Source organism: Trachurus trachurus (genome assembly GCF_905171665.1).
Source record: "Trachurus trachurus genome assembly, chromosome: 15".
In the NCBI taxonomy this organism is placed as follows: Eukaryota; Metazoa; Chordata; class Actinopteri; order Carangiformes; family Carangidae; genus Trachurus; species Trachurus trachurus.
In genome coordinates this window covers 16997135-17013640 of record NC_139906.1, presented here as the reverse complement: position 1 = coordinate 17013640, position 16506 = coordinate 16997135, and the positions used below count along the sequence as shown (strand labels likewise).

Sequence of the window (16506 nt, the reverse complement as noted above, 5' to 3'; positions counted from 1 at the left end):
CACTGTCACAAACTGCAGCATTTAAGTAACTGCTCAGGCTGGCTGCCGTGAGAAGGAAACAGCGGACGGAGGACAAAAAAGTCGAGATGCCCCAAGTGAGTCCGGTAATAGATGGTTATTTACACCGATAACGGTCGCGCAGAGACGAAATTCAACCGGTAAAATTGTAGAGTGTGCAACTGGCAACATCCTTACCTACACAGTGAATGAGTTTGTGTCGCCACGAATCAAGTTCCTGCCGAAAGCCGCGCCTGTCGATTGTGCATTGCTGCCTTTTACACTGACTCGCCATTTTCTATCGTTTGTCTGGGCGCGCACCAGCACGGGAAGAGGAAGCGCTTGCCGCGGGTACGCGCACGCCTGTTGTTGGAGAGGAAGCCGCTCCAAAGGGAAATAATGCTCATTAATTTCATTCGGGGGAGCCAAATAGACCCATCGAAGCCTGTCACTAACTAGGGAAATAAATATGCAATTTTTTTTTAAATCACTACCTAGCTAATGCATTGTAGTTTCTATTATATCATGTCAATGTGGCAGAGGTATTTTTGTCTTTTAGTCCATGGTCAAAATCTATAGTAACATTTTGGAAAGGTACATGTCCATAGATGATATTTTGGTATGATAATATAAAAATATCATGGTAGCTTTATGACAGTTATCAGCACATAAATGTATCCACCCCCTGCAATAAATTACCCCCTATTTTATTTAGACCTAGTTTTGGACCAATCTAAAAAATATAAAGGTAACATGGTCAAAGGTCAATCTGTCTCAACAACAGTTTTTCCGCTATTTTTGCCTAAACTGTGGTCTTTTTTTATAGCACTGTGAAATGTAGGAACAGCACTGACACAAATAACAAAAACTGAAATACTCACAGGACTGTAACAGTTCAGGAAATGTATAATCTTCCCATAATATCCTACTGAGGGATGAATATGGGTCTTAAGTGGAACATGGGCCCAGGCGAGAATTGTCAATAACTGCTAATTCTTCTGTATTTCTCAAAGAGACCCTCTGATATGTGCATGTTTGCAGTTTGCACATTTTCGTGCACTCGAGATTGTTGGTGAGGCAGGAGAAGTCTGGAAGCCTACATGCCATGATAGTTTTTATTTAGTTTTCTTTACATCTTTATCCTAATCATCATCATCATCATCATCAGTCCAAAGTTAGTTTAGTTTGAACGTCCTGGCTCTTAAAGTTTTAACAGCCAATGGCTGACAATTATTTCAAATTGTTGCAACTGTACATTTAAAAAAAATACACCTGTTTTGATGGGCACAGTTGCTGTTGGGGGTGCTTCACATCTAGCCTGTGAGGGGAATTGTGAGGTGAGTGGCCTAGCAAACAAGTTTTTTTGAAAAATGTTGATAAATTAGTTATACATGGCCTTTTCTAGATGTATATCTGTTTTCAATACATATTGGGGTTGCCTCCATCAGATATAATGTAATTTATTTTCTTAGCTAGCTTTGTTCATTCTTTCTAGGTGGCTCAATTAACCTTATAGTGGGGCAGCATAACAATTATTCATTTTGTGATAAAGGCATCAGATTTGGTACATTGCTGAATGTTAAATGACATCTGGATATTGGGCCACTGCAAAGTTTTATTCTGATCACTGTGGCAGCCATTTTAAAAAATGACCGGCGGTGGTTACTGGCATGGAATGCTTTGCCCACCCTACAGCTGCTGTTTCATCTTTTCTACACCACAAATATAATTTAGAAACAAGTTAATGGGAGAAAATCCTTATTATAATGTAAGAGAATAGAACATAAACCTTTCTTGGCTCTCATATTCCCCTTCACAGTCTGCGGCCCCCTCTTTTTATTGGGGGTTTCAATTGATAACATACTGTAGCTACACACAATACAAAAACAAGACCAAAGTTTCCGACACAAGCGTATCTATAAAAAAAACTCTAAATGGACCCAATTCTGGATTACCAACTGTGCAAAGAGGGAAAGAGCCCCTCAGGCCGCAGATCCTGGTTTATACAATGTGGCAAATAGTGTGTTAAACAACAATGAAATTGATGATGGCAGCTGGACTAACTGTCGTGAAATTTAGGGCATTAGATATTCATGGTTCTTAGAGGATATATCCCTGGGACTTTAATGAGCCACCAACTTTTCCTCTAGTGTTACCCTGAAGTTGTTGTGTTGTGTTGTGTTGTTGAACAAAGGAAAAAAGGGTCTCCCGCACACTGTCAAGTCACTTGCAAAAGACTTTAATAAAACAAACAACGTTTCGGTCCACAGGACCTTTTTCAAGCAGAGATTCCGAAACGTTGTTTGTTTTATTAAAGTCTTTTGCAAGTGACTTGACAGTGTGCGGGAGACCCTTTTTTCCTTTGTTCACTCCCTACCTATGCTCCAACGCACCTGTTTTTCAAGATTTTTTAGGAGTGCATCAGCTTCCACACCTTGTGTTGTGTTGTTGAAATGTCTTAAAAACACTACACCCATGCTCCATTGAGATGAGTTTTAATCAGTTTGATAAGTGATTGCTTAATTTTTCATGTTGGATCAAGTCAAGTCCATATCAAAATTGATTAATGAGGAAATATGGCAACCCCGACAGCCTCAGCTTAAGGACTAATTTGTCTTGTGCTAAATGGGAAATGTAATGGCATTATGGGGAATTCCAACAAAAAGATGTGGGATGAAAGAGTTTTACAAGCATTTCAGCCATCTTTTCTGATGGAGTAGCCATACATTCCTGTATTCATTGATCTTTCAAGGGGAATTATTATCTTATGGCTATCCTATTTTGTAAAGTAGGAAATAAACGCTATTGTGGGAACTGCCATGCTATTTTTAGGACATCTTGTTTGACCCTAAAATGTAATTTCAGTTTAATGCCTGCAGTTAGTGAAAGGCCACACCACCAATCAATAATGATAAGAATAAGAAATCTATCGTGTTTATTACATATTATTATCAATGATTACTTATTTGACTCTATACAATACACTCTATGGCCCATACAATAGGCTACTGTCGACTACAGACAAATGAAACCTGTCTTCCCTGTCAGCTGTGATGTTGAGTGATTCACGGACGTTAGAAAATGCCCCACGGGCTTTTATAAATATGTCTGCCGCTGTCTGAAAGCGGCGACACACTAGGCCAATCAAATAAAGTTTTCAATGAGAGTCAACAACAGTCATACAATGAAACAGCGCGGCGGACAGGCTGCAATGATGCTGTTGTAATGCTGTGTTGAAATGTCGTCGGAGATATCGCAACACTGAACTGAAGCGCGTCTGAACGTCAACACGATCACGACAACAGAGGTAAATTTTCAAGTTTGTAGAGAGCGAATAGTTTTTAATAAAACCTGATGAGCTTAGGTGTTATCAGTTAAGGAGCACATTAAGAAAGTAAAATAAAACATTATATTTTCACTTTATCCAGGGCTGTTTTCCCAGTTGTCATGTGCCGTTATAAAACATGTTGTTTCTTAAATAAAACAACGCTGATAATGATAATAATATGATAATATGCATTTATAAGAGAGTTTAATATTATTTGTGACCAAGCTGAGCTTACGTAGCCTAAATATCCTGTAAGGCTCGGGCTGTTGGATATCGGATCTTACGGGGAGCACCTGAACGCAACATACGGCTCCCAGCCGGTGTTTTCATATTTTTACGCCCCTCTGTTCTTGTACGGTGGTTTCCATGCTTCAGAGACGACAAACGTAGCGTACAGGTAAACGATAGCATTAATAGGTGTTGTCGCTTTTCCCTCATTGTTGTGTCGCCTTCGGCCACAGTCGATTTAAACAGGCTTGTCATTACGAGCGGCAGCCTATTCAAACAACACGTTCCTATGTAAAGGCTGCACTGAATCGAAACATACATTGACAGCCTAAGTTGGATAATACAGTAACGTTTCAGACATGAGTGTGTGAGTTGATGAATTATTTATTCAATGGCGACCGCATGGGTAAAACTACACCTCACTGCCATTCTGTAACACTGTCGTTTGGTTTTTTAAGCAGGAGATATGAGTTGCACTGAACTATATTTTGCAAAATGCTCACCATGCAATAAGCTTTTGTTTATGTCTGCAGTCATGCCTCAGTCACGTTTTTTCAGTCTGTCTCCTCACAGAGAGGGCTATGCAAGTGTGCTTTCATACTGGTTTTACACCGGTAGCAGTGTGTGAGGACTGGAGTAGACATTTCACAGACTTCTGGGGTTGACAGTTATAGCATCTGGTCATGGCTTTATCCTTTGATCTGACCCACATTCAATGTTCAGCTACACTAACATACACCTTCAGGCTTTCCCTCACAACTTTGAAAATGATCTACTCTGAATTTAATAATCTGAAGACAGAAACCCCTGCTTCATCCACACACTAATTTACTCATCATGTTTGGTTCTCTAATTACTGTAACTGTGTGTGTGTGTGTGTGTGTGTGTGTGTGTGTGTGTGTGTGTGTGTGTGTGTGTGTGTGTGTGTCGGATGAAAACAGGGGTGCCATGACTCTGACCAGAGGATCTTTCACCTATGCCAGTGGGGAGGAGTACCATGGCGAATGGAAAGAAGGCAAGGCATTCTTTCAGTCAGTTTTAAATCAAGCTTAACTACAGGGATGAGACAAACTCTCACCTGTACCTTCTGTGCAGTACATCTAGTCCTCATGACATGTCTCCCCAGCTCCACAGCATTGTTGTCTTGCAGGCGGAGAGAAAAAGAACAGTGAGTCACTAAGACTATAACTCCTACATTGTATTTCTATCATTCCAGCCTGGTCTAATGCACACAAGCAGGTGAATTATGACAATAATATTTCTGTTGATGAATCTGCAGGGATGTGTGCAAGCAAAAACATTTAATCTTTCCATGCAGAGGCAATATTTGTCAATCTATGGTTAAAAAAAATAAATATGATAATAATAATAATAATAATAATAATAATAATAATAATAATAATAATAATAATAATAATAATAGTGTGCTTTCAAGACGTTAACACTGTCTCATGCACTCACACATGTACAGTGATGCTAGTGACATGCAAGCTCAAGCTATTTAGTCAAATCCCAATTAGCTAGCATCGGCGAGTCACGATGAGCGCAGCCAGATTTACCAGCTCTGGCTTTGTCAAATCTTCCGGATTAGACTTTGGACCTGTTTGGGAAATCTTAGAGAGTCTTCTCCCAGCTGCAGTTCAAAAACCAAATCAATAGAAACACTAGGAACAAGATCGCCTGCAGATATTTTGCCTTGGCTACAAGTTTTTAGTTGATTTTAAGTCAATGTAAACACCAAACACTCTGTGTTTTCCTTCACTCCTCAACTTTGCTCATTTTTCCAATGCAGCGATTGCAGCTGCAAACCAGTTGTGGCACTTCTCCAGAAACATGTAGGTGTGTGTCCTCTGACATGATTTTAAGCCGCAGGAGTGGATCATAGGCTACTACGTAGTACACTCCTTAACTGTTCACTGTCAGTCTGGAGTAGAAAGCCCTGCTAAAAAATCTGCTGGATTACAGAGCTGTAATTCCCACCACACAGGAGGCAGATGGACTCCTAATTCAGTAGTAAACCCTTAGCTAAAGGGGGGGCACTTAAATCTAAGCACGTACTGACTCATGTGACATATGAAGAGGCTCTACAATACCAAGTCAATGTAAAACCCTGAGCAGCATAGGGAGTTTAAATGTTGGTCATCTCTCACACTATGCACTATTACTAAAGAGTAATCTATAAGAGGCTAAGAGGTTAGATGAGGCATGATCACACCCGTGTAGATAAAATGTAAAACGCCATATGGAATCATGATATCAGGATTTACTGAGTTTGCATCATCAGATTGAATTTTAAAGCATTACTCACTGAGACGGTGTGTGACTTTACAGGTCGGAGGCACGGTGTCGGTCAGCTCAAGTTTCAGGATGGGACCTGCTATACTGGACAGTTTGAGAACGGACTCTTCCATGGCTCTGGTGTGCTGCTCTTCACCGATGGATCGAGGTGTGTGAGACAAAAAGAAAAGTTTTGTCCTCAAGCAGAAGTAACAACTGACACTCTGATCTCTCCTCGTCACATCAGGTACGAAGGGGAATTTTTACACGGAAAGTTTCAAGGCACAGGAGTCTTCAGTCGATACGATGGCATGAAGTTTGAAGGGGAGTTCAAAGACGGACGTGTTGAGGGATATGGTAAGTCGCCACTGGAACAGTTTGCCCACAAGGATGTCAATATAATGTCTCTGGTGCTGGTCATAGTGTTCTGTGTCTGTGCCTCCAGGGCTATTGACTTTCCCCGATGGAGCTCATGGTGTCCCACGAAACGAGGGCTTGTTTCAAAACCACAGGCTGCAGAAGAGAGAGAAGTGTCCAGGAGTGGTTCAACGTGCGCAGGCTTCAGCGTCCAATGCTCGCACTCTGGCACTTTGACCATCGCGGCCCCTGATGGAGATACGGTCAGGGATCCAGCACCTTCCCGGAGGGCCTCAGGGATGTGTACTCGTATACTCCCCTCCAGCTCTTCTCTCAGTGTCTCTCTCTTTTAAGTGACCATGACTTTTCTTTTTTTTTGCTGCATATTTCTTACTTTGCCCACACTCTAGTTTGGAATGCGCGTGCAATTTGACCAAACAATGGCTTTCTGTATGACTGACCTGAACTGCACAACACCATGAAGCACACCTTTAACTTCACAAGTCACAAAAACAGCAGATGCTGCTGTTCTCTCTTGTTCATGAACAGTGTCTTAGTGTTTTACAGCAGTTTTCATACATAAAATCACTGGATGTGGGAGACCCCTTCTTACTTTACTAGGTTTTTTTTTCTCCTGCTTAAAGAAGAGGTGTAAAGTAAAGTCTGTATGAAGAAGACTATGGCTACTAATTAGGTAACGTCACTTAAAAATGCTGCAAGTTATTACATGAGAGTACCCTGTGGAGTTTGACCAGTGGTAGCTCAATGTATTTTCAAATGCGCCTCCAGCTGGTTTCAATAATATATGGACACGAGGACACAGATTCTTGCTGATGTTTTCATGCGGTTCTGTTGATGGACAGTTGGTGGTGGTAATGAACATAGTAGTGTAGCAATGCCTTCACAAAACCAGTGAAGAAGATTGTTAATTAGCAAACACGGTTATAAACAATTCAGGATAAAAGATATTTGAGAGAAATAAGAAAATGCATTTAACATATTTGCCGGACCTCAAAGAAGTACACAGTATTTTTGTGTATGTACAAAATGCGGCACATGGCACCTTTAAAATCTAATCTCAATTAACTAAGCTGCTGCAAACTATTGTTCAAGGAATGCAATCTGCCACTGGTCTTTCTCCTTTTTAGAGGATCAGTATTCACATTTGCCTTAAAAAGTTTAAAGGGGTTCGTCTGAACATCAGACGAAGCACAGCGCCCTCTCCTTCCCTTCTCTCCTCTGCATCATTTGCCCTGAGGTTTCTGTCAGCCTAATGAATTTGAGGTCTGCTTGAAGATTGCCTTCACTCAGAGAGACACGTTGCTAAGCTGGTGCTGAGTTTCAGCTCCCATCACTCACAAGTCCAGCAGCTCTGCTTTCCAATAAACCTCCCTCTCTCAGTGGAAGCCACTGGGGAGCAGATTTAACTCAGTCGGATAATTCTCTCATGTTATCCCCTGTCTAACCAGAACACCTGCATGACTGGACATCCTCAAAGTAGATAAACAGTCACGACTAAATGCATTAAATTTGGGTCATTTATCTCAATTGAGGCAGCTGAATGAAATAATTTGATATATCAGATATATATTTAAGAGTATGTAATTTGAATGTATGTGTTTTTCTGTGAGGTGTATATATATATTCATTGTCATTGACTGTGTTTACACTGACCTTTCAAATGAATTCAGAACTAATTATTTGATTGGTCAGGTAGAAAATTGTGTCACTGAGTTATTTAAGACAGTGTGATGTTATTGTATCCAATCATGATGACAGATGAATTCAGTGTACTTGAACTGTTAATAGGCCTTACCAAGCATATGTAGACGAAGCTTGTCTAGGGTTGCTTACATAGCATTTCAACCAAAGACAATCACATGATGTTATAGGTGAGGCAGCCTGGAACATGTGTTATTTCTTACAGCTGAACAATAAAGACAAATCAATAAAGACAAATCCACATGGGAATTCAGTGCACAAGAGAAACAAAAGGACAGAAGAATAAACAGGGAATTGATATGAGATTTTCTGTTGTACATATATAAGTCTCTAGCCTGGATTATTCACAGGCACTGATTTTCATTGTTGTTGTAGTCTGTGAAGAGTAGAAGAAAATCAATACTCAATATTATCAGCCCATACTCTTGCTTGCCGTGAATATGCCCATTTGGTACAGCAGTGTGCTGCAAAGCGCCATCTGAAAGAATGAAGGTAGCAGAAAAGCAGAGCAGTGCATGCATCAGTACTGCTTTTTACAAGCACACAATGATACTTTAATGTTTGCTGTATGTGCAAAGTGTGTAATATGCTGTATGTCAAACCATGTAATAGTATTTTCCTTTCCACTATGTTGGAGACGACACCTGCGCAAGCCTTCTTTGCCTACACACTCCTGCCTGAGTGAAATTGAATACAGTGGAATACTACATCCATTTCCTACACTGGAAACATATGGTGCTTTAAAAGCGTGCCTGTCCAGACTTTCACCTGCCTGGAAAATATCATTGCCATGGTTACCTTTTTTTTCAGTAACAATATAATGTTGCTTTGAGTGCTCTTAGAGAAAACTACCACACAGTATCCTCTCATTCTCCTGGAACAAGTCTGGGTATGTATCAAAATGGTTGATGTGTTTATTAAAAGCCATGTGATGAAAAAGATAGATGTTTTTTTTTCTGTGGGTATCATCACAGCTCTTGGTTTGAATTCAAAGACATAAAAAAAAGTAGTTAATTTACTGATGATTGTGCAGCCGTTTCTGTGTTCTAACACTGAGGGCTGAAATCTGCGACATCTGCAGCTGTAGGAAGAAGTTTAACTGTTTCAGGGATAAACAGGTTCCTCAGATTTTTGGCTGCTGCACAGCATGAAGCACGAGCCTGCAGCTTCCCCATCCCCCTTCTTATTCTACACCACTTCAGCCCTCTGCAACATCACAGCGCAACAGCACACTGCCTGTAGTTCACATGGAATAAAACACGACAGAACCAAAGCTGTAAAACATGTATGAGCCCAACAGATTTAAGGGGGGGATCTGGTTTTCCCTCTGATACATGGCCTATATTACTTGGACATTATACTTAAGTATCTCTGTTAGGGTCAGGTTGAGGAAATAAAACACATTTAATGTAGTGTGCATAACCTTGTATTTACATGGCATGTGTCTCCACTGAGGTCCCTGACAGTTCAACAGGAACAGGAAATATTGTGCATGGCTGATAATAATCTACAATGAACACATTGATATTTAACAGAAAACTGTGACTGCCTTTCAAAACAGCATTTTGTACTCCCCCATTATGAAAAGTACAGCAGCACAACATTTGTTTAACAAAATGAATGGTTGTAATGACTCACTGTACATAAACAACCTCGTTGTAAACAGCAGAGCAAGAGGGTCGTTTTCCCAGTGTGAATGAGCAACCTCCCTCAGGAACATTTGAGCCACTGATGATAGAGGGAAAATATGTCCACTGAGCCCCCTTCAATCCCTGACTTTTTTCTTTTGAGGGGGGGTGCATACCAGCCGTCTCTGTTATCATCAGTTGACATCTCAAACACAGTCCTTCTGTGTGCTGTGGCTTTGTCTTTTGCTGCAATAAAACAAGGACCTCTTGATGTATATTCAAACGCAGCTTCTGTATAACGGCATGTATTAATATTAATTAACTTCCAAAAGCATTGCAAATCAGATATGAAACATCCATGAGAGTAAGATCCTAAAGCTCTTTGGAAGCGAATGCCGAAGCTCAAATGCTGCTATGTTTCCCAGTTCTTGTGTCCTTTTAAGATAAGCAGATCATTTTGAATCCGTCACATCAAGGATGACATTTTCCACTGTCAGAGTTCAGACTTATCTCAGAGGTTAACATCCATGACCTGGAGAGACAGATTGTGAACACATCACATGGTTTCATGCACATACATAATATTCAGGCCTAATGCATATATTCTCAAATATGATGTACACAGCCTTAATGTGGAATTATACAAAAAGTATTTTCAACCTGAGCTGACAGTCAAAGCAAGTGACATTAAAAAAGAATACAGTATAAGATTAGATGTATAGTTTTTACTCTGCGCCTTTCACTGTTCTGCTGTGCTGTTGTCAGGCAGCACTAGTCCCACCTCACTCAGCTTCTCCAGGCTCTGCAGCGTCTCCATGATGTCAGACTGCCATTGTTTTACCTGCTCCACAGCTGTCACTCCCTCCTGTATCACAGTTCATACTGTCAGCATGTTATCATGCAGTCATATTGTATGTGCAGTGTTGAGTTATGAGCCACAGCATGTTGGCTATATGCAAACAACAAGTCCTGAACCTTTAAAGGTACAGTTCAAGGTTTGGGAAATATGTTTATTCACTTTCTTGTCACAAGTTAAATGAGAGGATCCATTTTTATTTATTTATTTGTACATAAAATATGAGGCTACAGTTACTAGGCAGCAGCCACTTGTTTAAAAAAAAAGACTATAAGATATGTACACATTTTCCCTTTAATTTACAATGACCGAAACAAGGTATAATAAATAGTCTGATCCAAACGTAATTGTGGTTTTAATACTTTGGTTTTTGTATATATATAAAAACAATAACCTATAGCTGTTCCCTCCTGTCTTAGATAACCTATGGCTGTAGCATCATATTTAACATACAGACATAAATAAATAATATAACACAAAATTGGAAATTATTCTCTAAAATTTATTTTATGAGAACAACAGGAAGAAAAACTTACATGATTTTTTATTTTTGTGTCAGCTCCCGCATGTATGAGCAGCTTCGATATCTTGTGTCTGTTGAGACGCACAGCGTCGTGCAGGGCTGTGTCCCCTTCCTGAGTGAGGGAAAAAACCCATATATATATTATTGATAATAAATAAATTATAGACAATAAAAATGGAATTGAAACACTGTTGAGTTGCTTCCTACCCTGTCCCTACAGTTGATTCTGGCACCGCAGGACAGCAGGTACTCCACAATAGTAGCGTGGCCTGTTCTTGTGGCTACATGCAGAGGGGTGCTGTACAGCTGGAACATTGACATAAACTGTGACGGTGTTCCTCACGTGCAACCGGCCAACTGAACATCAGTATGTTCACTGACATGCAGGCATTCGTTGTGGTACAAATATAGTCACAAATAAAATGCACACCTTATCTCTGACGTTCAGGTCGGCCCCGTGGCTCTTCAGGGCTTTGATGACTTCCAGGCTTCCCCCTCTGCAGGCCCAGTGCATGGCCCTGCATCCCAGCTGAAATACAGTAAAAGGGCCCCATCCTATTAGTAATGCTGACTTCAGGGCCTCCAGAAGCTTTGGTTTTAGTGTGTGAAGATAATCTCATCATCATCTTTACAAACAAGCAATGTGACTGTACGTCTTACTCGATCTTTGAAGTTGACGTCAGCTCCATTTTCTAAAAGACTTTGGACAACAGTGGCGTGTCCCTCCAGAGAGGCACGATGCAGGGCCGTCCTCTTCAACTGGAAAATTTAAAGATGTCCTAAGTAAAAACGATTTGTTGTGGTATTCTGTACATCTATTTATGCTGAAAGGGAGAGCATACCTCATCATGGACATCAGGGCTCCCACCATCAGCCAGATATTTGTCTATCACATTCAGTTTGCCTTGAGTGGCTGCATTCATGAATTGTGCAGTATCCACATGCTCCATCTGTCAGTGCAGGGACCCACACACACATGCAGGCATATACACAGAGGAGGGACAGGGGGGGTGGGGGGCTGAGACTCAGATTTTATATCTCTTCATGTACATGATGATATGGTTTCTGAAAATTATAGCTCACCACAAGGATCTCCCCTGACAACCCGGCTGAGTATGTTTTCTTAATCTTTTTTTTCCTTTTGCACAGCTCCATGATATTTTCCTCTCCACTCAGGTTCACAATCTCACAGTGTAGCTCAGAGGAAATCATCCTCACTCGCTCCTCTGCCTGAAAGTGACAGAAACAAGAATCATGTAGAAAACAGTATCCGAAAAGCTTGGTGGAAAAGTTGTCATTGGTTTGTCAGGCAGAGTAATGCCCATTGGCTAATGGCTGTTGAGAGTCAGGAATGAAGGTGTTAATGTCAAAATAAATTCATAGTGCAAGTTAAGCTTGCTCATAATAATAAAACTAATGTTCCCAGTGACCCCCCCCCCAAAAAAAAAAAAAAAACTACCTCTTACGTGTTATATTTAACCCAGCAAGCAATTTCAATCTCATATCTAGTGACACAGCCGTCCTTGGTTTTGCACTTGTGGTGCTGTGTGTTTTCAGTAGATCACAAGCACATGGGTGTTGACGGAGGCTGACAGTTATTTTCGCTTCATGTTCAGGGCTTAACGACAGTGCTGACATGTTTTCTAGGACACAGCTCATTCATGCACACGTCTTAACATAAATTATCTATTCACATTTTTCATGAATGAAGGCTTTACAGCTTGTGATGTGAATGTTATACCAGTGCCATTCAACCTGCTGTGATGAACTAAGTTTCCCTTGTGATTAGTAATTATTGTCATTATTACTCAATGTCTAACACTCTGATGGCAATGGAAAATCATCACATGTCACAATGGGAACATCAATGTGTCTCTCACCTACCTGAGCTTTCTTTTCTACTCCTGTTTCACTGTTCATCACACTTGCTGTCCATGCACAATCTCCCCACCCCTGTTTGCATAAAAAAAGACAGTCAATAAAGTTATTTCAAAGTTGTTCAAATCTTAGGAGTATATGACAAAAGTATAGCAAACCAGTATAACAAAAGAGGAGTGGTGAATAACTCGGCGGATGTCTGTGTGTCATTTTATACAGAAGCGCTGCATGCCCAATGGCTTCCTGGCTGGAATGTCGGGTTCATGGTGGGACATTGTGTTACCCTAACAAACAGGTGTGTGTGCACTTTGGTGTGTGTAAGCAGCATGTATGTTTGTGAGTGCTTGCCAGCTCTACACTCGCTCTCTCTCTGCCCTGTCCCTCACACACAGAGTACATCCAAACCTTTAGGCATGCCATGCCCAGGTCATAAGAGAACATTCACTATACAAGCTCCAGGCCTCTAGCCATGCCTGAGAACTGCACCAGTCTCTCACATCTCCTTTACAGGGGGACAATCCTCATTAACACACAGTTTTAGGGAATTATGTTATGTATTATTGTTTCATTACGGAGTAACACCTTATAAATCTGTTTCATAAGCAAACCAGCATTCAGTCACTGTCCAGTCTCATCTTTTAACTGTTCCATTAAAGTAAACAGTTCTGTCGGTATATCAGATTATACACACATAAATACAGTAATACATGTAACTATGTTAATCATACACCAAATCTCCCTTTCAGCACATGAAATCTTTAAGGTGTCATCCTGCTATAGTGCTGTTTGGTCTTGGTCTCACACACTCAGTCTTATTTACAGGCACTCCTGCCAGAGTGTGACTGAATGGCATGTTAATAGTTAACCCAGTGTCATTGGGGGAAGTGGTAAAGTTCAGCCTGGTAGGAAGCAGCAGCAGCCATTTTAGCTGTACACAGCATGCCTCTTGCTGCTTTCCCATCAGACATGGAGATCAGGCGAACAGACAGTTGACTGTCAGCTTACGTCTCTGCCAGGCTGGCTGTAAGTCTTAACTGTTCATTTGAAGTGTTTTCTTTTTTTTGCTTTAGTGCATAGAAACAATTTTAAAAGACTGTTTACATTTCTATCATATCTAAGACTGCATGGTTGTTTAATGTTGTTATTAAAAAGTTTACCAGGTTGAAACAATATCAGCTCACAGCATTTTTTTTACTGTGAGTCAGTGGTTGTCTGTGTGGCTCAGGTTGTGCAGGTTCAGGTGCCATGGTGACGCTGAACCACTTGAGTGTGGAGGACCCAGATAACGGCTCTTCGCTGCTGCCTGAGGCTGCAGAGGCTGCGGCACCAACACCTGTCTCTCACAGCCAGCAAGTTGTCACAAAGACTGACTCCAGGGAATTCTTCCTCAGCAGGTAGGCTGCGTCTCTGCAGGTAGCTACTGTATTTATACTGTAGGCTCTGCACTGCTGCAAGTTCTGTGGTGTGTTTTTCTCTCTGCGGTGCAGGAGTGAGAACCTTGCCTTCAGCCTGCTGCTGCTGATTGGATGCTACTCGGCTATTCTGATTCCTGCATATTTCCCCTTGGATCAGGTGGCGACACTCAGCAATGACTACCAACATCCTAAAGATCTGGTACGGACACACATCTTAGCAATAACTTTGGATCATTTCTCCATTGTAAACAAACTGCTCCTAATGTTTGTCCCTCTCTTCAAGGTGTTATTAAATCGGTCAGCGTCCCTGCTGTCAGGCCCCTGTCAACCTCGCTGGTGTCTGAACCACCTCAAGCCACTGTCCTGTGCTGCAGGCCTCCTGGACATACCTGTGTTTGTGCAGCAGGACAGGCCTGTGTCCTGGCGCCTGGCCCCTCCCCTGGGGCTGCAGGGCAGTGAAGAGCATCTGGCCCTGGCTCTTGCCTCTCTGCCAGAGCCTGGCCTTCCTCCATCCCTGAGGAGAGAGGGCAGCTGCAGGCGTTGCATAGTGGTGGGAAGTGGAGGGGTTCTTCATGGGAGCCATCTTGGGGCTCATATAGATCAGTATGACATCATTATCAGGTATGTGTGTTGGTGTCAGACGGACGCAAGTGGAAGGATTCATTTTATACATAGTCTACATTTACCATCTCGGTCACCAGGCTGAATAACGCTCCAGTGCCTGGTTTTGAGAGGGATGCTGGTTCCCGCACCACCATCCGCCTGATTTACCCAGAGGGAGCACCTCGCTCTGCAAACGAGTACAAAAAGACCACCATGGTTGCTCTGGTGGTCTTTAAGAGCTTGGACCTGGACTGGCTCATTTCTGTCATCACCAAACAGCCTCTGGTGAGAGCTGCATCATGCGAACCATTGCACACAGAAATGGTGTATTACATAAGCTGAGAGTGTCACAGCAACGCTGCAATCACATAGTCACACTCGAAGCCTCACACATTCGACATCTTCTGTGTTTTTGGGTTCTTTCTTTTTTTCTTTTCTTTTTTTTACAGAGCTTCTGGTCTAAACTGTGGTTCTGGAGGGAAGTGGTGGATGATATTCCTCTGAGAGCAGAGAACTTCAGGATCCTCCACCCAGAGATTATTCACAAGACGGGAGAAGTCTTACAGAAATATTCTCTGAAACAAGGAAATGTGAGTTTCTGACACAACATGCATATTCTATATTTAAATCCCTTTGGCAGGTTGGGATACACCATATACTGCTCATGCTTTGTTGTATGCTGCCATATAACACTGCATGCAAAAAGAGAAAACAGGCCTCTGAGAACAATGGTGTGCCTGGGTAACCTAACCTGTGCTGAATAATACATAGATATGCCTGAGACGAGTCTTGACTTTGTTATAAGCCAGTAATTAAGGGAATGGAAGATGAGCTAACACAACATTCAGTTCAAGAGGGTAACATACTGATTCCATTACCCACTGCCCTTAATATGGGATTTTTGCTTATGCTTTGCTCATCATCAGTGAGTGAGTAGTTGGTGCTTATGCTGGTTGTAGATATAAATCAAAGAGTATTGTCTCTTCTTATGCAGATAGTGCCCACACTAGGCGCCAGTGCAGTGGTGATGGCTTTGCAGCTGTGCGACCAGGTGAGCCTGGCAGGGTTTGGGTATGACATGCAGCACCCAGAGGCCCGGCTTCACTACTACGAGAGAATACGAATGGACGCAATGAAGGCTCAAGTAAGTTTAGACTGATTACAGAGCGGTGGTTTATGTTTTCGTCTCGTGCTTTGAACTGAGTGATTTAGTAAGGATTCGTTTTTCATCTCATCATCCAGGTGGTGCACGACGTCAGTGCAGAGAAACTATTTCTCAGGGACCTGGTGGCTGCAGGAGCTGTGACTGACCTCACACGAGCTCTGTGAGCCAGCTGTGCAGAGACTGATAATTCAGTGAACTCTATATGCCCCCCAGCCCCCCTATCTCTCTCTCACTGTATGGAGTCCAGCATTAGTGAGCCCTGCTGGAGCATCCTGCAGAGAGCGGACTGACCTTTAAAACGCTCACAGACTCCAGTGATGCCTCGTGAGCGAGCACATTAAACTCTAAAAGGTTAGACGAGCTTGTGATTGTCAAGATTTGTCAAAATATAGCACATTTAAATGCAATAAAGTTATTACATTACCAACTGTTACAAGTACAGTAATTCTCATACAGGTGAATCTTTTGTAAAATGAAAAGAGTGGTCCACGATTCAAACTGTTCTAGTCAGTGCTAGTCTGTTACACTA

At 41.7% G+C, this 16506-nt stretch overlaps 4 protein-coding genes across 6 annotated transcripts in view; 2 read left to right on the top strand and 2 right to left on the bottom strand.

Moving 5' to 3' along the window:
• Positions 1 to 292, bottom strand: part of LOC310998258 (ligand-dependent corepressor) — a gene marked incomplete at its 5' end in the record, with an annotated part of 28245 nt that extends 27953 nt beyond the window's left edge. For 2 of the 3 annotated variants that reach the window (XM_083988217.1, XM_083988219.1), the window contains one exon: positions 196 to 292. In XM_083988217.1, coding sequence (XP_083844343.1) covers positions 196 to 292 — 97 coding nt within the window. The remainder of the gene's footprint in view (positions 1 to 195) is intronic. The other variant, XM_083988218.1, reaches the window with a different exon arrangement.
• A 4209-nt stretch (positions 293 to 4501) lies between these two features.
• morn4 (MORN repeat containing 4) lies at positions 4502 to 6424 on the top strand (the record flags this gene model as incomplete). Its single annotated transcript, XM_083987932.1, has 4 exons — positions 4502 to 4568; positions 5885 to 5999; positions 6078 to 6187; positions 6276 to 6424. The coding sequence occupies 4 exons, from the start codon at positions 4502 to 4504 to the stop codon at positions 6422 to 6424; spliced, it is 441 nt and encodes a 146-aa protein (XP_083844058.1).
• A 3852-nt stretch (positions 6425 to 10276) lies between these two features.
• On the bottom strand, positions 10277 to 12836 carry ankrd2 (ankyrin repeat domain 2 (stretch responsive muscle); the record flags this gene model as incomplete). Its single annotated transcript, XM_083987552.1, has 8 exons — positions 10277 to 10402; positions 10930 to 11028; positions 11124 to 11222; positions 11347 to 11445; positions 11577 to 11675; positions 11759 to 11866; positions 12000 to 12146; positions 12801 to 12836. The coding sequence occupies 8 exons, from the start codon at positions 12834 to 12836 to the stop codon at positions 10277 to 10279; spliced, it is 813 nt and encodes a 270-aa protein (XP_083843678.1).
• Positions 12837 to 13667: 831 nt separating this feature from the next.
• st3gal7 (ST3 beta-galactoside alpha-2,3-sialyltransferase 7) lies at positions 13668 to 16471 on the top strand. Its single transcript, XM_083988551.1, has 8 exons — positions 13668 to 13817; positions 14020 to 14188; positions 14282 to 14408; positions 14493 to 14830; positions 14911 to 15097; positions 15262 to 15402; positions 15807 to 15956; positions 16055 to 16471. The coding sequence occupies exons 2-8, from the start codon at positions 14040 to 14042 to the stop codon at positions 16139 to 16141; spliced, it is 1179 nt and encodes a 392-aa protein (XP_083844677.1). The 5' UTR covers positions 13668 to 13817; positions 14020 to 14039; the 3' UTR covers positions 16142 to 16471.
• The last annotated feature ends 35 nt before the right edge of the window (positions 16472 to 16506 follow it).